The sequence below is a fragment of the Notolabrus celidotus genome, chromosome 18 (genome assembly GCF_009762535.1).
Source record: "Notolabrus celidotus isolate fNotCel1 chromosome 18, fNotCel1.pri, whole genome shotgun sequence".
In the NCBI taxonomy this organism is placed as follows: Eukaryota; Metazoa; Chordata; class Actinopteri; order Labriformes; family Labridae; genus Notolabrus; species Notolabrus celidotus.
The window spans coordinates 27,731,863-27,758,886 of record NC_048289.1 but is presented as its reverse complement, the minus strand read 5'-3'; the positions used below and the strand labels follow the sequence as shown (position 1 = coordinate 27,758,886).

General features: G+C 41.6%; 1 protein-coding gene across 1 annotated transcript in view; it reads right to left on the bottom strand.

Annotated features, from left to right (window-relative positions):
• Positions 1 to 1,502: 1,502 nt before the first annotated feature.
• Positions 1,503 to 27,024, bottom strand: part of dusp3a (dual specificity phosphatase 3a) — a 33,602-nt gene continuing 8,080 nt past the window's right edge. The window contains exons 2-3 of the mRNA XM_034708105.1: positions 17,516 to 17,748; positions 1,503 to 9,966 (exon numbers count right to left, since the gene is read on the bottom strand). Coding sequence (XP_034563996.1) covers positions 9,737 to 9,966; positions 17,516 to 17,748 — 463 coding nt within the window. The 3' untranslated portion in view covers positions 1,503 to 9,736. The remainder of the gene's footprint in view (positions 9,967 to 17,515; positions 17,749 to 27,024) is intronic.

The following is a 27,024-nucleotide window of genomic DNA, read 5'->3' as shown; positions in this document are numbered from 1 at the left end:
ATGTCTGTGACCCCTTCTGCTCCCTCCACCTCTGCACAGCCAAGAGATGCTGCATCAGGTATTTATACATCTTTGTACTTCAGCACTGGGTTACTGTATGTTCTGTTACATTACATGTTACATACATAAAGCTGTGATGTGATTGGTGGTGGAGTTGGCTGCAGTACAAGGTGCACCAGTTGAATCTTACCAAGGGCACCAAATTGGCTCTATGTGCTCGCCTCGTATCCAGAGGCTACAGTCCTCATCTGGTTGGACTCCAAGCCTCGACCCTTTGCTGCATGTCATCCATCTCTTCTGCTTTCCTACCTTATAAAGGCAAAATATGCACCTGGTAGGCTGTGAGGCTTACATAATGAAAGTAGAGGGGATCCCGGAAGGTGACATAGTCAAAGCAGTCCAAGTCCAAGCATGCAGGCCTGCTCATCAATAGTATGGGGTCGAGCCTTCAGTTATCAGGCACCTCTCCTTTGGAATCATCTACCAATCTCTCTACTCTACTTTTAAGAGTAGGCTTCAAATGTTCCTTTTTGATAAAGCTTATAGTTAGAGCTGGATCAGGCTTGGACCAGCTCTTAGTTATGCTGTTATAGGCTTAGACTGCTAAGGGGAAATGACACACTTGGATCCTATCTCACCCTCTCCATCACTTACTTTAACTTTAGACCTTTCTGGAGTCCTTGAGGTCCCTTGTCTCATAGGTTCCACTGAGTCTCTACCGTAGACATCCTGCTGCTGTGGACGTTCCAGACTCCAGCTGCTACAACTACTACTATCCGTCTCCCCACTATCATCTCTCTCTCTCTTCATCTCCCTCTATCCCTCTCTCCAACCCAGTCTCAGCAGATGTGTGTCTAACATGAGTCTGGTCCTGCTGGAGGTTTCTGCCTGTTAAAGGAAGTTTGTCCTTGCCACTGTAACTTGCTAAACGCCGCAAAGTGCTCTGCTCATGGTGGATTAAGATGAGATCAGACTGAGTCCTGTCTGTAAGATGGGACTGGATCTGATCCTGTCTTGATGTTGGGTTTTTTGTTAATAATAGAACATAGAGTACGGTCTAGACCTGCTCTGTTTGGAAAGAGTCTGAGGATAACGCTTGCTGTGGTTTGGCACTATATAAATAAAGATTGATTGATTGAAATATGGTCAAACAGAGACTCACTGAGATGATGCAGCTTCTCCAGAGAGTTTTAGAAATCAAGAAATACTTCTTGTGCTGGTTAGAAGTTTAAATTGAGCTCTTCGTAGATGTTGTTTTGAACTTTTGATAAGGAGCCTATTTGATATGGTTATTGATAAAGTTAACTGTGCTTGTTGTACTTTTTCTGATGAGCATGTCAGATCTGTACCTGGGAAAATATGATGTTGTTTATCCAACTGACCTGTTAGCATGCTCTGTAGCACTGGCCAGAACATTATAAACCACATACATAGTGTTAGCACGTAAAACAGCTGTTCTGTTAGAATAAACATCTCCGAATAATAAGCCACTCGTGATCACATTAATACCTCAGCCATTTATTTCTCAAACATAAGAAAGACGGGACTTCTCCAAGGTAAGAAAAATAACATTGCAATTTAAAATCAAGTGCACTTCAACAATGTCTCGTTCAGTAAGGGAGCCGTCCCTTCCTGCTGCGTGAAGTGAGATACACAAACTGAAAAACAATCAAAGAATCAATCTTTACTGTAAGGCTTTGGGTGGGGTGCTGTGTCCGTACTGGTGGGATGCGTTTGTAGAGATGCCGGCGGCGGCGGCGGCGATGATATAAAAACAACAACAACCCAAGAAGCGTCGCAACAACGTCCTCTGCGACTTCTGCAGAAAAGAAGGAAGGTGGCGAGACGAGACGTCGACTTGTGGAATGGACCCCCGGAGGAGTCAGGCAGTGGGCTCACTTGTGCTAAAACTCCTTCTTGAAGCCGTTTTATCAGAGAGCAAGAAAAACAGGATGACGCCTCACCTGGACCGGGCAGCGTTTGTGAGTCATTGCAGTTTGTTGGAGTCACTCAGGAGGATCACTCACATGTAATGAGTTCATTACATCACAGATAATTCACATAAGTCCAACCAGATGCTGTGAGACCTTAGCTGTCAGCATGGAGGGTTTAACATCTCAGGTTTGTCACAGGTAGTTCAAACACCGGACACGTGAGTCAGTTGGATAAAAAAAGCAGGCTCTCTCTGAGTGATTCAAAAACTATCATTAATGACTCACAAATACTGTCTGCTCCAAGACTGACTCAGCAAAAGCAACGTGGATAATGACGTACTTAAATCAGCTTAATGTTAAACCAGGAGAAGAAGATCTTGATACACTTTTAGGAACTTTTAAAATGTTTGCTACTGTACAAAAGTATTCAAATAAAGCCAAAAAGAAGACATCTTAACAGGAGAATTCAAACAAAAGTTAACAAAACATCACTTTTAAAGAAATTTGACCCCATGTTTCATTTGTAACTCTCTCAGTGTCCTTTTGGAGTATTCCAATAATTACGGTAAAATGCAGCAATTCAGCATCGCCTTAGTGCGTGTTACATACTCAGTATATATAACAATATACATTAATGACATTCTCGATAATACATTGTACTGTACCTGGAGTATAACCCCCAAAATGATGCTGGTACCTCATTAAACAATAAGAAAAATGCTTTAAATAGATATTACAGGGTTTTTTATATTACACACAAAGAAGAAAAAATCCTTATAAAAACATGTGGTGGGTTTTTATTCATTTATGGAAACCAAAGCTGGAAAAAAACAAGGACTTGATTTGTTGGACAGCAGGTGGCAGTGTTTATCTGTTGTTCAATGCATATAAAGAGTGAGAAGCCAGCTGTAGCCATCATAGAAGCTTCGTTTTTAAGGTCGACTTTGGCGAGAGAGTTCATCGTTTTTTGTAAATAGTGACAGAAAACTTCTACCATGGCTAGTCGGGCTACCACAGAGTGATTATCAGACCTTATCTCTGCAAGAGAACTGACTTCAGTTGAATAAATAAGCAAGTTGGTGTAGGCAGTTGATGCTTTAAGTACATACCCTCATCCTGGACCGATTTGAAGTATTCTTTTACTTCCAAAAACCCAAATTCAAAGTTAAACTGAACAGGTTAGAGCTCATTGTTGCTTTTTGTGTATTCAGAAGGAGGGCAGTATTGTAGAGCAGTTGTATGAATAAAACCCCAGTCCATTAAAAAGACAAAAAAGCCGATCATACTCGTGTAGAAAAGGCTTTTTTTTTTTTGAGCACAGTAGGTCACTTGATAAAGAGTATTTTGGCGGTATAGTGTTTATGTTTGGGTACAGAGGTAAGTGGTCCTCTCTGCCTGTATTCAAAGGAGACAACTTGATTGTTGTGTGGTTTGGGGTTCATGCTCATGTGGTGTAAAACATGCACTGCTTGAAAATGTTCTCATGCACTTGTTTTTATCTTGAAAGACGCCACCAAAAACAGGAAGCAGTGCTCTCAGGATGAAAAAAACCCAAGTGTTTGTCTTTCTGCAGATCTGAAACATTTTCAAGTGTATATGACGACCGGATGACAGGGTCGGGAGTGGGATGGGAACATCCTGTGTGTATGAAGTGGGAGTCAGAGCAATCTTGTGAAGTCTCCGCTGAGAGACATCAGAACTCGTTCAAGTTTTTTAGACGGTTCACCTTGGTTTCCAACCCCCTCTGAAATATCTGATTCTCTTGCTCTTAATCGTGGCCTCATGAGTCAGAAGCTGCAGCAACACTTGACATTTCAATGCATGTTCTCAGATTGTATTTGGGAGATTGGCCGATCGATGACGGCATCTTGGATCTGTCCAAGTCTGCTGGATATTCAGTTTATCATAAGTCGATTTCATTTGACTGAAACCAAAACAAACTCTATATCTGGCACAGCTTTTCTTGTTTGTCACTGCGTCTCTTAACATCAGGAGCTGAGCAGAGGCTTGCAAACACGGGTGGCTGCACGTGAAGATTTTGCAGCTGAGGATGCACCCCCAGTGTTCTCCCTCGATACGTCACGACACCTGGGCGCCCCACCTACGAAAGCATACTTGCTGACCATCTTTTTTAACCCAAGATGTCTATCTGCTAAAAATAAACTAGTGGATGCTCTTACTCTGTCTCTGCAGGTAACAGAAACCCTTTTTATTTTGCAGCACTGCCATAATGAAGCCCCACTGTCATCTCGCTTTTGTACTTTGATATTGATCCCTCAGCGGAGCGATATTAGAGTGGGATCTCACATTGCATTACGGTGTTGTGTAATACCCTCAGTGCTAATACATCAAACCTTTTTTCTGCTGATCATTGTTTTAGCTGTTTTCATTTACTTCTGCAACTTTTAAGTGAAGAGACATTTGATGTCCCGGCAGTGTTGACCAATCAGGTATTAGCAGGCTTTGGTGCATGCAGAAAAAAAATCCAGCTGTCTACGACTGGAATACGACAACCTTTAATTTACCGTAAAATCAGTTCTAACTGTTTTCATTTACTTTCATAGCTTTATGATTTGGCAGAAGTACTAATGCACCTTTTTGAAATAAAAACAGGAAGTAAACTATCCTGAATAAAAGCAAGTCAAATTACGCTTATGAGGAGATCTATTCTCTTAAGCTTAGACATAAAGAGGTTATTGACACCCTAATTGTAAAAAAATCTTACTTTTGTTAATCATATTGTGTATCCTTACATCCCTAATCTGCCCCTATTAAAACTGTCCTGCAACAGCTCCCCCTGCTGGAGAGTATAAAGTCATCTCTACGTCAAAAGACATTTGACGTCCCGGCAGTGTTGACCAATCAGGTATAAGAGGGCTTTGGTGGATGGAGGAAAAACTGTTCGTATGGAGAGCAAAAGCAGGCAATTCTCTGTGATCAATTTCTAGCTGTCTACGACTGTAATATGACAACCATTTATTTAGCGTAAAAATCAGTTCTAGCTGTTTTCATTTACTTTCATAGCTTTATGATTTAGCAGAAGTACTTTTGCGGCTTTTTGAAATAGAATTATCGTCTCTAAACATAAGACATAAAAGAGGTTACTGACATCCTAATTTAGAAAAGTGAATCATATATCATATATCTTACATCCCTAATTAGAACAGTCCTGTAGTTAGTAAATTGGGGTGTTCTGCTGGTGGATATGGTTGACAGCTGGAGCTGGCATGGAGGGGGGTTGCTCTGGGCCACCACAGTTAGCTGTTTAGCCTCTCTGAGGTGTCGTGGGACGAACTGAATGAAACATCAGTGAAGGGAGGAGCCCACTTGATAACCCCAGTGATGTGCTGGCTCTCACTCCCCCATCTGTCCTTTCTATCTCAGGCTTTGGGGGACATCAGGAGCCATGGGGTAGGGTACTAGATTTATCAGTGAAGGGCGTAGTGGGGTGGGTTTCTTCACTGAGTGCTCATCCTTACTTTCAGCACTAATTCCCTAATCTGCCACCATTAGAACAGCTCCCCCTACTGGAGAGTGTAAAGTCGTCTCTTTGTGAATACACTTTTGATGTCCCGGCAGTGTTGACCAATCAGGTATTAGCAGGCAGGAAAAACAGTTAATTCTCTGTGATTAAATTCCAGCTGTCTACACCCTTATTGTGAATCATATCCTGAAACAGCTCCCTCTACTGGAGAGTGTAAAGTCGTCTCTACGTGGGTACGAATAGAAGTGATCAAGGTCAAAGCAAGTTCCTCAGTGTTGAGTTTTGCAGTTAAAACATTGCATTGAAACGAAAAGAGTTGCTGGAGCGTCCCTTCGTTTTCTTCCAAAGGCAAATAAACAACTTTTATATTAACATTTACAGAGCCGACTTCTGATGGCATGAACATGGTGACATGTACGCAGGATAAACAATAACCATCTTCTGCTGCCACCTGCCTCTTGCTGTATATTATGAGTAAACAAGATTACCATGGAAGCTACAGACTGCAGAAACATTCATTAACGCCATGATTATGCCTCGGTGTCCCTGCTCAGCTTAAAATAAACCCAACAACGTTTTCCACAATTGTGATCAGAAGCATCACAATCACACACAACATATTTGTGTCTCATGTACATTATATGGAAATATCAATGTACATGTGATTAACTGAAAACAAAGTATGGAGGAGCTCATACACAAATATAACATGATATATAAAGACTTACTGACGATACCTACACGTTATACACATTGCTCTTACATTCATATATGTCAACACTTAAATATGTATATACAGTATACATGTATATATTCATATGTATACAGATATATCAAAGGAGGAATAAATAGTGCCTTTAATGAGGTGGGACAACCTAGTGTACAGTGTTATGCCCAGTAATAAATAGTGTATTAAAATGTATTATAGCCTACCTGTATATGTAACAACTACGGCCTGAATATTCATATTTAGCTGTGAGTACATTCTATATATCTGATGGGGTATTGACATATATTGCAATGCTTTAATACTGTAAAGAAAGGCTTTGTGATTCGACCCCGTGTGTGTGCATAAAGTTATGACACACACACACACTCAGGAGTGACACATGTTGACATGTTGTGTATGGACCTCTGACAGACTGTGTTGATGAAACAGTGGAACTGGATACCGGCCGAGTGGCTGTGTCAGGAAGTTGGCAGTGGGCGACTCTGGTGTTGGTGATGACTGGAACTTTCTCTGTGGAAGGTGGGTCGGCATCCTTGACGGTCTAAAGGTAAAGGCCTCTAGTTTGACAGGGGTGGGATTGGTTGTAAACTAATGTGGCGGAAATCTGGATTAAAGTCTGGGGGGGGGTGTGGTAGTGTCAGTTTGTAGGACGGACGTTTGATGTCCCGGCAGTATTGACCAATCAGGTATCTGCAGGCTTTGGTGCATGCAGGAAAAACTGTAAGTATGGAGAGCAAAAGCAGGCAGAAAGCACTACTCTGTGATTAAAGTCTTGCAATTTATTAACCGTAAAATCTAGAGTACTTGTCTTTGAAGCACTATAAAGGACATCTAAATGGCACATCATTTTTTAAAAATTGAAAAACCTCTATTATTTTTTATATCTTGATATATCTACTGGGTTTTGGATCTCTGTTACTTCAGAGCTGATTACATCCTTCATTATGAAGACACTCAGGATAGGCAATGATTTCTGAATATTCGTTCACTTATTAAAAATCGAAGAGTTACTTTGAATATTTTCTCATTTTAAAAGTACAATTTTTCATTGTTTTTCCTGGTGCCTGGTTGTAATCAAGCGGCAACCTCCGGTCTAAAAATATGAGTCAATGCGGAAGTGTTAAAAGCTGCAGTTCATTGAGGATCCGCTTGAGGCTGGCTCCGGAAGTACCGGAAGTCACATACACATGAATGGGAAAAAGACGATCTTGGTCTGGTACAAAAGATGAGTGTAGTCTGAATAGCTCATTTCTTGATGTCCTCTCACTGTGAGGGGGGTGAATTTTTTTCTAATTCGGCAATTTCGAAGATGTTGAGATTACTAGTCTTCCAATGAGAGGCACAGCTACCTGCAGGAACACTGCAGCTGTTGGCTAGGAGGCTCAAAGCCCGCCTCTTTATGTCACACTGGCTCGACAGAAGCAATATGGCTGCCGCTCCCGATTGGCTTCAAAACAGCTTTCAGAAACAGATGGGTGACGTCACAGATACTACGTCCATATTTTTGACAGTCTATGGTTGTAATACAGTATTCCCGCCAGACGGTGGCTACACAGCATCTTAAAACTGTTAGCAAACCGCATTAGCAAACAGAAGAAGAAGAATGCTAACTGCATTAAATAGCAAAAGAAGAAGAAAACATTAGCGACAGTCATTGCGATTTTCTCCGTTTCTGAATTTCATGCTACTACACACGTATTTCCAGAGACTGAGCATGGCTGTAAAATGTAAACAGACACGCCACGTTGAGTCACAGAAACACCGCCATAAAGATCGAGACAGACGCTGTCAGTGCCCGCTACTGGCAGCACTTCGTCCTGCTGCTGGTTAACGCGACTGCCACACAAACGGGCTGTTAATAGGACAGGTGTGTGTGTGTGTGTGTGTGTGTGTGTGTGTGTGTGTGTGGGCGGGCTGGGGGGGGGGGGCTTATTCGAATAATCGTTGAATAGATGCCAATGATTATCAAATAGTATTTTGGCTTGAAATGCCCATCCCTAGAAGACACGCAGGATAAAGCGCAAATCAAAAACGTATCATACCTCATTAGCTTAACGTCATTAGCTTTGCTGTTAGCTAGCGGCTAAAGTCGTATAGTACTTTGAAGGACATGCACCACCGCCAAATAAACACAGATAGCTTACAAGACTAAACAACAGGTCGAGTTTGAGGTATGAAGAGTAATTCTTAGACGATGAATATTTAGTATCTCTGCATGCAAGCGCAGCTACCGATCAAAACTCTGAGCTATAAATCTGCTTGATGGTGTGTCACAAATTCCAATTATTTAGTAAGGAATTCAATCAAAGTCTTTACTCTCTAAAAAGCTTCATCATGGTTCATAAATTGCAAGTAAATCACAAGAGAATTGGTTTCATTTTTGGACTCATATCCCTAAAGAAAGCCAGAGTGAAGCCTTTGTGCGGCCTACTGTTTACAGTGAAACTGAGACTCGTCAGAAACAGATAAACAGACACTTCTCTGGGGGTTATAATGAACTGGAAGTATTTATTTTGGAGGAATGCTCTGGAGGGGAATTTTCGCTTTACTTTTGGACTGTAAACAATGCAGCGCACGGAAAAGAAGCCTTAGCTGGAAGTCGTCTATCGCTAACCGCTGGCTAGTGGGTGTATATTGTGGTCAGACGATTGGTTCTGAGACTGAGCCTTGATGAACATTGTTTATATCAGCTGCTACATCAGTGGCCTCTGTAGCTAAGTATATATATTTTGATTCGCTCTGCCTTTGCTGCTGGCTGCATTTTCTCAATCTGCCGCTGTCAAACTACAGGCCTGAGAGTCGAGGATGCCGACTGAAATGCTACATAGAGCTACATCTTGCATTTGAGTGTAAAAATCTGTCTTTGTGCATCAAATATCTGCCCGAACAGGCAGAAGAGAAAAAGGAATGGAAGGATTGAGTTGGGGAAACAAAACTCTGTGGGGTGTTTTTTCTGTTTTCATGGAATGTTTGGGACTCATCTATTCCCATTTCACTTTCTTTGTAACACAAGTGACTTAATCTCCTCTCTCCATCGTGTGTGACTTTTAGTATCTAAGAGTTCATTTGGAATTTCTCAGCGACATACCCGGCAGTGGAAAACTATGGAATGATTGTGCTATAATCTTAAAAAACCAGGGCAAAGTTTTCACCTTTATCAACCTGTGGGAACTGAAGGAATGCTTTCAGTATCTCAGCTCGAACATGATAACAACTCAGAGCTTTTCAGGTACGAGACTTTTGCACATAAACCTGTGTGGAGTGAAGTTTAAAAAAAGGTACAGAGGGTGTGTTTGTTTAAAATTCTGACTTAATGCTCTTTGTGGGAGCAGACAGACGACTGTCGGACGCTCCTGGCAGAGTGACAGACGTGAACTGAAGAAAGAAGAACAGGGTGTGTGAGATCAAATGTGTGCATGAGGGAGAGTTATCGATACACATAAATGCATGTATGTTTGTGTCTCAGAATACCCCTGTTTGTCAGAATGGGTGCTGGTTTGGTCAGGGTAGGGTTGGACTCTGAGAGCAGCTAAAAACCTGTGAAAGGCATGATGGGAGGAGACGAGGGCAGAGGGTCTCTTCCTGCTTTCATTTGGTCTTTAGTTTGCCCACCTCCCCGTTCAGCTTGCCCTCCTTGGCCAGCTTCTCGTTCAGTTGGCACAGTTGGCGAAGGAAGCCGTCGTTGGGGCCGATTTCTCTCTTATGCCTCACGGTGGACACGGCCAGCCGGGCGTCCATTTTATGGCGCAGCATGAGGTAAGCGACGACCATGGTGGGCGAGCGGCTGTAGCCTTCTCTACAGTGGACGTAAACCTTTCCTGGAGGATCAAAGAAGAGAAAGGGGAAAATAAGACAAGTGCTGTATGAGGTGTAAAAGAAGGGACTCACAGAATCATGAGATTAATCCTGTAATAAGTGATTTAAATAATAGTACAAGTTCTATTTCAAAGCATCCTTGACAGTCAACAAACGCCTGCAAACACTAAACCCTGGTCCATTTATAAATTTTTTTTCTTTATTGCATAGGACAGCTGGATAGAGACAGGAACTGTAAAGAATAGAGAGTGGAGGAAGTGATGCAGCAAATGGTAGAGGCTGGGTGTCAAACCTGCGACTGCTGCGACGAGGACTGTAGCCTCTGTACACGGGGCATGCTAGGACCACTAGGCCAATGACACCCCAAACCCTGGTCCATTTGAATGGAATAAGAAAGATATGCAATGTGGGATTATACTGTATACAGTATGTTCAACTCCAATAACCATATTGAGTATTTAAAAAAATATTGTCAAGTGTCTATAAGCCAAAAGTCACAATTTAAATGTCTAACAACCTCTGATCCTGAAAAATGATGGCAGTGAAGCGAGTGCAAAAAAACTGCAGTTCCTCCAGTGTCCACTAGAGGCTAGCTGCAGAAGCCAAGGACTCTCCATTAACACCAATGTTAAAATTACCATCTTTACAGCAGGAATAAACATGTTTGCATCCATTTTTATGATAGTACTACTACAAATTTTGCATAATTAGACAAACTTGGAGCCTGGTTGACCAAAGCAGCAACCTCCGGTCTCAAAATGTGAAGCCCATGCGGAAGTGTTATAAACTGCAATTCATCGGGCATCCACTTGAGGCTGGCTACAGAAACACCGGAAACCACATACACACCAATTCAAAGAAGACGATCTTTGCAACAGAAATAAACATGTTTTTCTAACGTGACAGTTAAGAAGATATTAAGATTACCAGTTTTGCCCAAATAAGGACATGACTGACTTGATTAACAAGTCCTAACTAGTGTTGGCTAAGAGGCTCAAACCCTGTTTCTTAACCTCACACTCTTTCAGCATTTCCAATATGGCTCCCGCCAACGATTGGCCTCAAAACAGCACTCAAGAACAGATGGGTGATGTCACGGATACTACGTCCATTATTTATGCAGTCTATGGGTCGACCTGACTGACAGATGGTAACATTGTAGCTGTATGCCAGGCGGCTAAAGGCTCGCCTTAACTCCACCTCTTGGCTGACTGAAATAAGGTTGAGTCAGTATTTTGAACATGGTGACCGCCATCGTTGGACCTCATTGCTCTGCCTACCTCCATGTTTTAAACAGTCTTTGGCTCTGTGTTTGCAATATGTCTCCTTTAAATTCCCAAATCATGTTTTCATCACTGAACTAACACTGAAGGAAGCTTGAGCTTAATCCGGCTGCATCAAATTGTTGTGCACTCACATTACAGTATACCCAGGAGTGTGAAAGCCTTACTTGTTTACCTTAAATACACTTTTCTGTTCATCTCAATAAATGTACATTTTTGCAATGTGTTTGACGGATGATCTCACTGCTTTATCGATCACATCGTGATTTATCCTGCAGTTCCTGAATACTCTCACACTCCTCTAACCTCAGCTGTGTCCCTCAGCTCCTAGCCCACAGGTTCCTCTTTAAGGCAGACAACAAATAACAGACGATAAATTAAAAACAGTCACAGTTTTGGGAACATATGCTGCGACCAAACTTGCTTAGCGAAGCATCTTTTGTGCCAGGAGATGCAAATATAAGACCTGACCTCTGCTGCAGACTCGGCAAAGTCAATCATCCTCGCTGCAGGAACATACATCTTACAGAGTAATGTGTGTGTATATAATGTAATGTGTGTGTCAGTGTGTGTGCTTTACATGTATGTTCTTAATGTAGTATTTGTATGTCCTTGTCTGTCCTCCTTCACCCTTAATGACTTGTTACTTGTTTTATTTGCCCTCTAAGATGTGTCTCTATCTGACTTACACTTTCATCACTGACAGACCGAACCGCAGGAGAAATCTAACTTGGCAGCGTTCACAGAGCAGCTGATGTGCTCAGGTCAGATCTGCAGATTCTGCACTTTTTTTTAAACCTGACACCTCCCTCTGTCCCTCTCCTGGTATTATCCCCACTACACTCCCCCCCCCCCCCCCCTCTCCTCCTCTCTTCTGTCATGGCATCTCCTTCTCTTCTCTCCCTCCTCTGTACTCCATCCAGGACGGTCTCCTGCCAATGAAATGACCTCTCCAATACCTAATCACCCTGCCTGCCACAGATCAATGTTGATTCTACTGTTTCCTCTTGTTGGACACGCAGGAATTCTGGCTCACGACTTCACTCTCTTCTCACCCCATCACTCACTCACTAGCAGGGCTGTCACTTCTTATTCCAAGCTCTAATACTTGTTTGAACATGGGAAAGCTTCAATATGTGAACAAGGGGTTGGACAAGATATCAATGTGACAGTGTATTTTCATCCTGGCTTGTGATATTTTAATTTTAGATGAATTATGACTCCGTCTGGTGGCGCTAACAACATCAATCCTGCACTTCACCTTTTGCCATCTTTAGTGAATCCTTCATTTGGACTGTTGACATGCGATATGTTGCATAAGAAAAGCCTAAAACAATGCAGCCTGCATTTAAATTTTCCACAACAATCACAGAAAAGGCGCCCTGGTAAGGTGACTATTCACTGTCGTCTGTACGTCGCAATTATTTGAAAGTAGGGATGCATGATACATATATATTTAAGGTCCGGGACTGCCGGACAGCTGGAGTCATGTGACTGAGGTTTCCCCCCTGTAATCACTGAATCAAGGATCCTCCTCCTCCTCTCTTCATCCATGTTGTCTTTCTGGTCCTCTGAAAACCTCTGACCTGTTGACTCCAGGCCTGGCTCCGCTCATCATGACCGTTTGTTGTTGTAGTTAAGTGAAATACGATCTGGTGATAACACAGAGTGTTTTATTCTGAAAATTAACCGGATGTTTTCATTTTGTTTTGGTGAAACCTGACTTCCTGTCCCGCTCCATCTGCTCTGTTGGGATTGATGCGTCGTGCTCCGGCATCCGGCAAAAAAATAAGTCTTGTGTATCTGATCTGCAATGCTCATGATGGAGGGCTCTGATCCGGAGGGCTCAGACCTGCCGGATCAGAGACGCAGCCAGTGATCCAGAGGAAGTTAACACATTGACTGGATGGTTTCATTTTGTTTTGGTGCCTGACTTCCTGTCCCACTCCATCTGCTCTGTTGAGATTTATAATGATCTTTATTTAAACTCAAAAATCATTGAGAGCAAAGCCCTCATTTACAATGATGTCGAGCATATAAAGAAAACATTAAAATGCATGACAAGCACAAGATAAGCAAAACATGAAACCTTAAAAGAACCTTTCTCTCTGTACTTTAATTAATTCATTAATTAATTATTATTAATATTTTATTTTTTCACTTGTTCCCTCTCTTAACCCCCCCCCCCCCCCCCCCCAGTTTTGAACTGACAACTTTCCAGTTGCTACTATCATATTATTATTATTAATAATGGCATGGCATCTGAACTTTGTTGAAATGCCTTCAACTCTCTACCAGTATACTTTCTATTGGTTTTCCACTGTTCCATATCATGTGTTGTGTACAACTTTATGAACTGTCCTTTTGCATATTTGTCAATCATGAAAATCACAAAAAAAGAAAAAAGATTGATGATCAATTAAAAAACAGACAACAATTAAAAATTTATGTTAAAACCATTAAAAAGTAATGTTAACACAAATTCAGTTAAAACAGGTGCAATCAGAGGTTAAAACGTTTAGAACTAATGATTTAAAACGACTGAAAGAAACCAGTGCATTCATTTTTTTAAAGTGCTTTGAAGTTGATGCGTCATGCTCTGGCATCCGGGGAAAATAGAAGTCTTGTGTATCTGATCCGGAGGGCTCTGACTTGCTGGATCAGAGACGCAGCCGGAATGCAACGGAGCGGATCCAGTGGAAGTTAACACATTGACTAGAATAGAAACTTATCAGATCTGGTGCTGTGACGGATCAGAGACAGACCGGACATGGATCTGGTGGAATTCGGCCGTTATAGAGAAGGAGAACAAGTGCATCTGCAACAAGAGTAAAACTGGCGTAACCCTTGGATGTTTTCTCTGTTTCAGAGGAGGGTAACATTCCTCAAAGTTTTAACAAAACAAATCATCTGAGAAGTCGTCATTGGAACAAGTTTTCAGTTTGAGAACTGCAGACAGTTCAGCAGAGTCAAAGCTGAAGCAGTCAGAGCTGAAAGACGAAGGATTTCAACAGCTAAAAGCATATTTGGAACAGTATCCTGAGTGGCTGCTACTATGCAGATGTATCCCTACCTACATCACTTCTGATGTTAGTACAGTGAGCATGCTGAGTATGACAGCCTGGTAGCTTGATGAAGACACGAACATGAAAAGGGCATTATTGCATGCACAAGGGAGCTCCGGTTTACAGTGTTAAATAAAGAAGAAGGCAATTTAAGAGTCAGAGCAGATCTTTGTTTTTGTGTGATTTCAGTTAGAATTGGCAAATAAAGCTAGAATATTGATATTTGTGCATCTGGGCTCAGTAAATCTAAGCCTTTCTTACCTTCAGGTGTTCAGAAACCACATTTTAAAATACAAAAGCGTTATCTTATCTGTATCAGCTATCAGGAGCAGGTTAATATCGGCTTACAAAGATCCATTTCCTGCAGCTTTCTTGAAAAGCTTCATTCTGAACAAAGATCTTAAAGAGGCTCTGTGGAGCTTGAAATAACTGCAGAGTCAGGTTCTCCCTCTCCGTGGGATCAACACCAAGACCGACACCTTTCACCTCACACACCTCCATTGATCCGTTGTTAGTATGAAGAACATTGATTGGACGAACGTGCTGATGAATTTGCTGCTTTGTTTCTACTTGCAAGTGTGCAGCATGAGCTTTTAAAGCACGCCACACAGCACCCACAGTGACCTCATGCTTCATTATAGCAGACACAGAGGAACAATGCATCGATGCAGCTCCTCATTAAAACCCTCGGACCTGTGACCTTTTCGGAGCCCCGCAGCAAGAGGTCACAAAATGTCAGAGATAATGTTACACATCGCACAATGTCAAACTACAGCAACAGCAGCAGGCGTGCGAGCAGAGGAGAGGCACTGTTTATGCTCCTTTATCCTCCACCCTCTGCTGCGTCTCTCCTCCAAAGCCCGTTAAAAAGTTCACTCCTCATTCTGCACGGTCTTCAAGCACCTGTGCAAAACTGTCGGGGATTTAAGATGCTTTTCTGTGTCAAAACTGACGATAAATCCCTGCCTGAAAATACAAGGTTCAGCTAATTAGACACGTCCCCAGAGTGTGGTTACAAATTAACTAAATTTAGCTGCAGCGTTGGGAGAGCTGGGGAAAGATTTATCTTTGTTGAGGGGGGGCAGAAGTCTCCTGGGACTGATTGTTTCTTCAATATACATGTTAAGCTTTCCAAAAAATGACTGCACTTGTTACACCTTCACACCAAGCTGCTGATACAGGACTTTGATTTTGACCATGTGCATTAACTGTCTGATTCCCAGGTGGATCAGGATTAAGTGTTACAGGTGTATCATGCATGGAACACAATGCTGACGTACAGGGACCTGATCTGATAAAGGAATATGGAGCAGGACTCAGGAGTGTGTCAGATTTAGCCTGAGACTGTCAGAGCCGTCACAGCTCGCTCCTGTCTGTCTTCACTTTAACATCCACGGCAATGAAGCAAACAGAGACCGAATCATAACAAGACGCCTTCACTCTTGTCTCCTTTTGTCAGACGAGCAGCGAGCCGAGCTTGTTTTCGTGTCTCTGCTTGTGGAGACAAATGACTTTGAAGCAGGAGTTCCTGAAGAGAGAGGCGCTGTGATCCTCTTTGATGTGCTCTACCTTTGAGGGATTTTCTTTAGACGCACACTCTCACTTCTTCTTAGGTTTTAGCTACATTTGCATGTGTTGGGAGCATGTGATACTAACGTTTCTGCCAATGTCTGTTAACATTTGTGTTATTTGAGATGCTTTTCAACTGCAGGAACTTAACCCTGGATCTATGTGCTTTTTGACCGCAGGAACCAGCGTCTATATTTAGTTCCTGGGTAGTTAATCTCCCCCTGAAAAGCCCCTGCTTGGAACTATGGGGGGCGGGGCCTGCAATGCTGATTGTTTCTGATTGGTAGAGTCACTGCAGTGTTTTTATTTCACCCGGCGTCCACAATAACATCACACACACCTGTGATTCACTTGTTATAATAGCTTTGTAACAGTAAACTTCTCTGAGTCCACCGTCGAATGGGTCTCTGTCAGCCCCCGGTGTTATGGTTTTAAAAGTCACCCTGTAAACTGGAGGCCTACAGCTGAACGTGTCAGTGTTTGTCAAGTTTACAACAGCTGTTGAAACACAGAAGGAGTCCTCGGGAATGCATCCTTGTTTAGATTTTTATTGAAATGTCAAAATATCCAATCAGATAAGTAAGTTCCTGCATTTTTCCACCACAGGAACTTTAACCCGGAACTAGGGACTTTACCCCTGAACTACGCGCGTTTCGACCGGAGGAACCAGGGTCTAAATTTAGTTCAGGGGTAGATAATCTCCCCCCTGAAAAGCCCCTGCTTGGGGGGTAGTGCTTTTCAAAGGTCCTGGGACTTTCGGTTGAACGTAACAGTGTTTGTGGAGTTTACACAGTTGTTGAAACACAGAGGGAGTTCCTGGTACTGATACTAGTTTAGTTTTTTATTAAGATTTCAAATGATTATTTATCTACCCCGGACTTTAGCCCGCGGTCGAAACACAGACAACAATGGGGGCACGGGAACCTTTTAGTTCTGGGGAAAGTAGTTCTGGGGGCTAAAAGACCCCGGAACTCTTGGTCGAAATGCACCTTTACTCTTCCTTTTCTCCATATGTCACTGGCCTGATTTGCAAAATCTTCCGTTCAAACGCAGACAACAATTGGGGCACAGGAACCATTTAGTTCCTTGAAGAGAAGTTCTGGGGTCTAGAAGTCCCAGGAACTTCCAGTCAAAATGCACCTTTGGTCATCTTAGTCGTAATTATGTATTATTACCATATTATTACTGGTGTCATTTTACCAGTTATTTCATGATACAATCTGACAACAACATATATGCCACATTCACTCTCATTAACAGTTGTTCCGTTATGTATGGCAGCTATGTAGCATTTGGTACAAGCAGGAAGTGAAGGCTGAAAAACTACGAGAGCAATAAGAGTGGACTAATCACCAAAAATTGCAGGAGAACCAAAACAACAAGCTAAAAGATGCTAAAATGCTACACGCTAAATACAGTTAGGAGGAACCGCGTAGAGATACATCTTTACACCTGATCATTGAGACAGTGACAGTTTTTGAATGCAAGACATCATAGGATGTCAAAATACAGATTATGGTTCATCTGCTTTCAGATTTTATCTCATACATGCACTAACTCCAGAACAGGAAAGGGCAAAATATAATCCAGATGTCATGCAAGCTGAGTTTCTACACATCACAAAACAACCTCACCTTTGCCGTTATTGTGTGCTAGGGCCTTGTCGATAAAATCAGCCCCCTCCTCAAAGAAGGCACTGAGGTGGAACTTCTCTGTGTCGTTGGCCTGGATGCCGTGGTACGTGATGCCCGTGCCGGCGTAGAAATCCACACTGGTGTTGACGTGCATGAAGGAGGTTCCCTCTGCCACGTTCAGGACGTGCGTCACCCCGAGTTTCTGCAGACGCATTGCATTCTGGGCGACAAACCTGCAAGGGTGGGATAAGAAAATGCATTCACTTAACCACTTTGGAGAGTTGCTGATGTCTGTGACAGCTGCATTGAAACTAAGTTTGTGCACTGCTCTTGTGAAAGCTTCTGGAGTGCCTCTGTGGATGGTGAAGTAAAAGTTTTTGTTCTCTCACAACATAAAATGATGAATGTTCAGCAGCAGAACAAGACATCCAAGACAAAGAGCAGCTCTATTAATACCAGCGGACAGTTTCAGCAGAGGACTGTGTCAGCTCTATTTATTTTTATGATGGTGATATTATGACAATGTAGGTTGCACCTTTCACAACAACTCTGCATGTGTTTTAGTGAACACTGCTGCAGTATCACAGCCTCCTCTTGGTACAGAGCCAAACCACAGATCTCTGTAGATCTGAATGTTGTTGCTGTAAAACTGAACTTTTGTCCCTTGAATGTTGAGCACTTTGAAGTATAGAAACTGACCCACATCCACATAAGCCGAAAGGAAGGAATCAATTATTGGACTCTTCTAATATAATTTGATCAAGAAAAAGTAAAAAAAAACGTACTTATTTTGCTTGATACGCCAAATTGAGCTCACTTTTTGTTCTCCTGTTCTTTCCTCACTGGCATATGTCAAATTGACACTTTCTTGCTTTTATCGTATCAATCACCTTCAGGCGTCGGACAACAACTTGACAGAATTATATCTTGCACTAGCACATAATATATTGTATGGTATTGTAACATAATGTATCGTATAATAACATATCGTATCATAACATATCGTAACATAATGTGTTGTAAAGTAACGTAACATAACGTAACGTGAGGTATCATATCGTAAAGTATCATTTCATATCGGATCGTGACAACATAGCGTATTTTCACATATTTAAGGTATTAAATCGTAACCTAACATACGTAAAATAACGTAACATAACGTATCGTAACATAACTTATCGTAACATAATGTATCGTAACACGTCTCTTAAAGTAACGTAACATAACGTAACGTATCGTACAATTACGTATCATAACACGCCTTGTAAAGTAACGTGATATAATGTATCGTACCATAACGTATTGTAACATAACGTATCGTAACATAACGTATCGTAACACAACATATCGTAACACAACGTCTTGTAAAGTAACGTAACATAACATAACGTATTGTAACATAACATATCGTAACATAACGTATCGTAACATAACGTATCGTAACACGTCTTGTAGAGTAATGTAACATAACATAACGTATCGTATCACAACATCTTGTAAAGTAACGTAACATTACGTATTGTAACATAACGTATCGTAACACAACATCTTGAAAGTTACGTAACATAACGTAACATAACGTAACATAACGTAACATAACGTTTCGTAACATAACGTTACATAACATAATGTCTTTTAAAGTAACGTAGCATATCGTATCTTAACGAATTGTATCGTAACAAATCGTAACATCTTGTAACGTAAGGTATCATATCGTATCATTTCATATTGTATCATGACCTAACATAGCATATTGCAACGTATTGTAACGTTTTAAATCGTAACGTATCGTAATGTATCGTAACATAGAGTATCACAACGTAATGTATCATTACGTAACGTAGCGTACCGCATCTCTACGTAACGCATCTCTACGTAACGCATTGTAACTATTCACAGGGTAAATTATCATATTGTTACGTATCGTATTATTATATATTGTAATGTATTGTAGCGTAGCATATTGCATTGTTTCGTATCTAATTGTAACCTAACGTATCGTATTGCCTCCCAGCCCATCCTATCCTATCCTATCCTATCCTATCGTACTGTAATGTATTATATTTGAATTTACCCTGCAATTCCAACCCCTGCTTTTGTTGCATCAAAACTTTGGTTTAGGGGGCGCGGTTGGCCTAGCTGTCAAAGTGTGCACTAGATATTCAGAGGCCATAGTCCTTGTTGCATCGGTTGCAGGTCCAACTCCCAGCCTCGGTCATTTGCTGCATGTCTTCCCCCACCCTCTACTCCTCATGTTTCCTCTCTCTCTTCAGCTGTCCATTCCAATTAAGGTGAAAACGGCAAAAAAAAATAACGTATTCATCAAAACAAACGAATGAAACTCTTTGCTGTGAGTGATTCTGTTTCATTAGGATAAAACCTGAAGCTTCCTCTGGTTGGAGTCACCATCAGACCGTCTCTATTAGATGTACTTTGGTGCAGTTTTTTTTGTTGAAACATAAATTGTGTAAAACTAATTAGTGCCACTAAATGTTCCATAAAAGTTTAATATAACAAACACAAAAGAGGCGTTTTATCTACAATCAATGATCAGGGCCTCTGGCCAGGCTGGATCGTAACAGTGGACACAGGCACAGAGCCAAGCAGGAGGGAGCAGCCAAAATCTCTGTATTCCTCTGTTGAGGTTTGTTTGCTGCGTGGGGATGTTTGCTTTATATTAAAGCCTAATGTGCAGCAGCATTGTAGAGCTTGTAAACAAAGTACAGTAGAGCAGACGGGGGAGCGGATTTATCGTTTCCTGTAATGTAGAGTAGATGAAGACGGAGGTGAAGTTGTTCAAGTGCAGCTGGCTGAGAATAAAGAGATCAAGATGAAGCTCTTCAGACGTCTCTCTTTTCCTACTCCTGCCCCACTCTTCATGCTGATTGTTTCGGAGCCTGTGGAGCAGCATGTTGGAATTATGGAGCTGTTTGATCAACACAGGCAAGAAAAAACTGATCCATCAGAGTCTGTTTTTATTATTTTCAAGCTGTTTATCCTTTAGGTCTTTTTTATATTTCAAGATAGTGGAGCCTTTTCTTACATGGTATCAAAAGTCATTTTTAAAGGTGACATATCATGCAAAATCGACTTTTTAATGGTTCTCTACCTGAAATATGTGTCCCTGTCTACAAACCCCCCGAAAATGAAAGAAATTAATTCTGCCCCTGTTCTGATTTCTCCACCTTTCTGTAAATGTGTGCTGAAACGAGCCGTTTCAGACTTCAGTGTTTTTCATACGTCACAACAATATCCGGTCTTTAATGGAGGTCAGAGCTCGGAGCTTGTTCAGCCCATAGACTGTATAAAATACAACTCAACCCCTCCTCCAATCCTCGGTTTTTCATTCCCTGCAAACATGTGTGCTAACAAAGAGCTTAGGAGGGAGGCTAGTTGTAGGCTGTCTTAATAAACACAGAGGTCGGTTTTACTCCCCACGTCTGCAGATTTAAAGATCTAGTGGATGATTTTTATTTTTCATGGAAAAGTGCTATGGCTAGTTAGCATAGCCACATAGCTACATGTTCGTAGCTGTGTACCAAGACACATGTCTACATACTGACAAATAAAACAACAAGAAACACTAAATCTGTGACCAATGGTTCAGAAAGGTCCTGCTGCAGGCGCCTCTCCTTCAGGATCAGATTCTGGATCAGATTCAGAGGGTTGAAGTAACGCGGGTCTGTGAGCAGCCGTGTATATTCAGCCAACATGTAAACATTAGATCAACGTGCTGGAGAGACGAGGGCACACCCACTTCCTGAGGGGGCGTGGTCAGAGAGCTCATTCTCATTTAAAGGCACAGACACAGAAAACAAATCTGATTTCAAAGTGTTTTTTTTGAGCAATAAACTTTAAAGACATGTTTTGGGGACCTCTTAGACAAATATATTTTGATAAAAAAAGAGTATAATATGTCACCTTTAAATATGTAAGGAAACTAAGGCCTGGCATCTACCGATTATAATGTCATCTCACACTGCATGAGAGAATCGTTCACAACGCAGGACCAAAGCTTGTGAAACTCATGTTCTCACACTGCACGGTCAAGCATCAGGGATGGAGATTAGACCTTTCCTTTGAAAACTCTCACGGATGATTTTGAAGTCAGACTTCAGCAGCAAATAGGAAGTACAACTATCACTTCTCTGGAGTATCATCAAGAACTGAAAATGTAGCCGCTTCATAAAAGTAGAAGTTATGTAAGAGCTTTTTTTTAATGAATTGGCATTATGTTGCACAGATGAAAATAATGGCTGACTTGTGTGTATCTGAGTGTATTTCACCTTTGTCACCAAGGTGTTTGCAGACGCCATCAACCTTTTGCACAGGTGCACTCAGGAAAAAAGCCATGGAGTTGGCAAATCGGCCTTCTTGGCCTGCTTTCACCGTGCAAGAGTTCACCGTCATCTGACCAAACTTTCTAAAACGCCAGAAATTCAACCAACCAATCCAAAGCAGTCGTGTTGCTCAAAAATTGGCCAGAATCAGCTTCAATCTGCATCATGTGTTCCCAGCATAGTTAACCCTCCTGTTATGTTCGTTCCTCTTGAACTGCAATAATGTTCCTGGGTCAATTTGACCCGGGGAATATACATTGGTGTTCTTTAATTCTCACAGATCATGGTTCAATGAGGATAACTCACTTGTTTTTCATGAAAATTAATGTTAAAACTATTTTTTATGTACATTGGAAAGCCCTAAATATAAATGCAATTGTTTTACATGACTTAGATTTTTGTTTATTTTATCCTAAATTTTTATTTTTATTTATTTTTATGAAGTGATGTTTATAAATTAACACGACACCTCTTCTGTCACATGCTGCCCAGATTTTAATGCTTCATTTAGCTGGTTTGGAGGGCATATATCGCCTAAAATAGATTTTAAAAGGGTCAATTTGACCCACAACATAACATGAGGGTTAAGCTCAACTTGCAATGAGATAAGCTTTCCCAACATATAACATATGTGTTATGGATTGAGAGGATAAATCCTAAACATCCAAATAATTTTCCTTATTTTTAGTCAAATTTCTCATTTTTTACAACAATTTTCCTGTACATGAATCCTTCTTTAGATACAAAGGCACAACCTGTTCCTTGGTTTCTGCTTCCTGTGGTTAGAAATAAGAAAAAAATCATGAGATGTTTTTTGTGTGTCAGACAGATGTGCTTGTTTTCAGCCCTATCTTTCACAGTAGATACTGAAAAAACCTCATGACACTTTCTTCTTCTGTGTTCCTTATTATGAGTAATATTTCACCCGTTTCATGGAATATCCTCCTGTTGTTTGAGAGCTTACTTCTTGCTGTTGCTTTGCTTTCATTCAGGGCCATGACTCATAAATCTTCATGTAAAATGCTCGGCTCTGACAGCGCTGTGTGCTCAGAGTCAATACGAGGCTGGTGAGGCGAAGGCTAGGTGACCCTGGGCAGCTCCCAGGAGGTGGTGACTGCATCGCCCCCCCACCCCCCGCCTCCTCCTCTGCAAAAACTAATAAAAAAATCCAGCCTGTCACAGTTTTGCTTTACGTCATTGGAGGAGGGATGAAGCAGGCCATCTGCTTGTCTGTCAGCTGCAGGAGAGAGGCTCCTTCAGATGAAGGAAATCAAATCACACTATTCTCCTTCTTATTCAGAGCCGAGGTTTCTACCTACAGCAAAGCTTCTGTGCATAAATGTTTGAATAGATACTTATAATAACTGCTTACCTGTACAGTCTGAGCACTTACAATGCAACTTTACCAAAAGTACCAAAGCAGCATTGTTCACATTAACTCTCCAACACAACACAATGCAGAGAGAGGCGTACCAGGTTGAATCGAGTTCACAGCCGATGGCTCTCTTCCTATTTACCTGCCCGGTCCCAGCCTCCTTACCCTGGGATCCGCAGTCCCACAACATCCATTATTAAAGAGCGGCTTCACAAAGAGCCAAAGTGTTCCTCAAAGCAAACCGCCACACCTTAAGTGTGTCCCTGAGCTGCACACGGCGGTTTCATAGTGCTGACTACGACTGATCTGAGAACAGAGTAAGAGGTTGTAAAGTACAGTCATAATCCATTTAGAGGGAGAGAACATTTTACTGACTGGGTTTGTCAAAGTGCTGGAGGTTATTGACATCAGCCACAGATTATCATTTTCAGAACTGTGCTGCATTATTGGCCCTGTTCTGTTCCATCTCCTCCTCCTTTTCCCAGATCTAGGTTTCTAGACTTCTGCAAACTGCACAGAGTGTCTGAGTGTTTTGCACTGACAGAAATATAAGATGCTGTCAAGCAAAACTTGAAATTAGAAGTCAACTTTTGGGGCTTAAAGGCACTATAAGGAAGTTTTCTTTTGTGCAGATCTTGGCGACTAATGTGTAGCTTGTTTTTCTGATGTGAAATATCATCCTGCAGTAATTTCGATCAATCTAAGTGAATATTTTCTGCAGAGTATTTATATAAAGGCTGTTTCTAGCACCAACCATGTGGCAGAAATTACAGATATGAAAATAACAAAGAGTCATCCTCCTCCGTAATGGTCATGTTTGCATTTGTAAGTCATATAAAACCTTTAATATCACTTTCAGTCTGTATCATAACCAGTGTAAAGCTCCTTTCTGGTGCTTTAAAGGCTGATAAAAACCAAGCTAACCCAAATATGAGAATATGAGACGGGTGGGATCATCTTGCATTCCAGTTAGTGATTACAAGTCAATAATCACAACAGTGGATAGCGCCACTTATCTGTAAAGTGACCCTCATGGCTGAAGTCAGTCGTCACTCACAACTATAGAGCAAGGGGGGTGAAGGATGGAGAGACACAATGAACAAAGCTGCACACAAGTAGGACAGCTGTCAAATAGCAAAGAGCCTGAAAGATTGTCTTAAAATGTGTGAGTGTATTACTGAAAAAACAACTGAAGGTATGCTTATTAGCAGACCTGTTATTCATCCAATAGCCTGTAGGTTATTTTAACTTTTATGGTATCAAAATACTGCTTTATTGGGGCGCTGGTGGCCTAGCGGTCTAAGCGCCCCATATACAGAGGCTACAGTCCTCGTCGCAGGGGTCGCCGGTTCGATTCCCGGCCAGTCGACTATTTCCTGCATGTCTTCCCCCACTCTCCACTCCCCACATTTCCTGTCTCTCTTCAGCTGTCCTGTACAATAAAGGCAAAAAGGCCAAAAATATAACTTAAAAAAAATTAATTCTGCTTTATTCACAAATTTGGTCACATTTTATTCAATTTAAAGGATACATTTTAATTTAAAAAATGGGCTAATATTCAAAATTTGGTCATTTATCTGTATCAGTGTTTTATTTTACCAATCAGCAACAAAATGATTTAAATAAAAAGCTAACTACTTTGGCTCTGCTGTTTGCACTCACCACTCTGTCTCACCTATTGACCCACCAGACCTATCCTTCACATGAACTCCTACTAATGTATCGGCCCTGAAAAACCAATATCAGTTCACTGATAATAAAAAGATCTGCAAAGGTCAACTCGTCTCCTTGAAAGATGGCCATCAGCTAACAGTGATGAGTGATGACATCATCAATAAGCCAAACTGAAGAGTTCAGGGTTTTACCAAGAGACAACTCCTCGTCTCCAACAGCAGGGGGGGGCTGTGAGCTGAGCTGCTGTGAACTTAAGGTTAGAGCGTTTTTGTGATAATGTAAGATGCTTCAGAGAGGGTCAGGTGACTATTAACTTTTGTCTTTACGTCGTGTATTAATGCAAAATTCAGCCTCAATTATTTGATAGTAGGGATGCATGATACATATGTATTTGGCTAATAGGCTATCAGCTGGGAAAGGGAATATTTATGTGTTATTTATTAGGATTTATTGCAAGTTTATCTTTATAAAAACAACTGATAAAAGTTGCTTTACTGTACTATTTCACAAGCCTACACATTTTAATAAAGAAGGTGGCGTATGTGATCCACTGATACTTAAATGGGACTTCCACCAGGTCCGTGTCCAGTCCGTCTCCGATCCGCTGCAGTCCAGCTCCGGTTGCGTTTTCAGAATGCAGCACGGAGCAGGACCGCCAGATAACTGGAGTCATGTGACCGAGGTTTTCCCGCGATAATTACTAAATCAAGGATTCTCCTCCTCCTCCCCTCATCCATGTTGTCTTTCTGGTCCTCTGAAAACCTCAGACCTGTTGACTCCAGGCCTGGCTCCGCTCATCATGACGGTTTGTTGTTGTAGTTAAGTGAAATACGATCTGGTGATAACACAGAGTGTTTTATTCTGAAAATTAACCGGATGTTTTTTTGTTTCGGTGCCTGACTTCCTGTCCCGCTCGATCTAAATCTGTTGAGATTGATGCGTCGTGCTCCAGCATCCGGCAAAGATAGAAGTCTTGCTTCTCTGATCTGCAATGCTCATGATGGATTAAGGTGGGGTCAGACTGAGTCTTACCCTGTCTTGAAGTTGGGTCTCTGTTCATAATTTGATATAGAGTGGTCTAGACCTCCTATGTTTGTAAAAGCGTCCTGAGATAACGTTTGTTGTGATTTGGCGCTATACAAATAAAGATAGATTGATTGATTGATCTGGAGGGCTCCGGACCTGCCTGATCAGAGACGCAGCTGGAACGCAACGGAGCGGATCCAGTGGAAGTTAACACATTGACTAGAATAGAAACCTATTAGATCTGGTGCTGTGACGGATCAGACACGGACCAAAGGGTGATCATTTTTATCTTTTGCATACAAGATAAGATTAAAATACCTGCCTTGGAGGGAATTCAGGAGCTCTAATCACCTTTCATGCAGTCACATGATGAAGTAAAAGATAAGTGATGTAGCGTAAAGTCATCACTACTTCATTTTCCACCAATCGCCTTAGCTTATTGAAAATGTGACGAACCTGCGTCTCACAGGTTAATTATCCTGGCTCATGAAGGAGTCAGGTGTGATGCTGAAGTTAAATTTATGCATTAACAGCTAGATCTGGTGGGACCATAATCCTCAGCACTAAAAGAATGCATATTAATGAGTGCAAAAGGAATAATCCTATATTTAATAATGTCCTGATTTAAAATTAAACCATAGATTGGGGCCTCAAATGGGTCACGAGCCCGATTCCCTAAGGGATACCATCATGGGACACATTAATGGATATTTCCAAGGACAAAGCTATCTGTTTCTCTTCTGAGTTTGTGTGTGGACTGCAGCATTCACGCGCTGTGTTAATCAGTGCAACCAGGAACACAATTTCCGTGGTACCCGGGATAAACTAACAGGAAACATCAGCAGAAAGGCTCAGCGGGTCCCAGTGGTGGAAATAGTGAACAAGGTGCAGGCTTTCATTATCAATCGATTCCCCCCTTTGCTTTCCCTGTGCCATTTGTGCTATCACGTAACATTACACCGCCTTTTCAACTCGTTAATACACTCTATGATACACTACAGGCGAACATGCACAAATCATCCAACCCCATGAAGCCAAACTCTGTTCTTTTGTAACCATTCAACATGAGAAATCAAAATCTCCTCTACAACAAG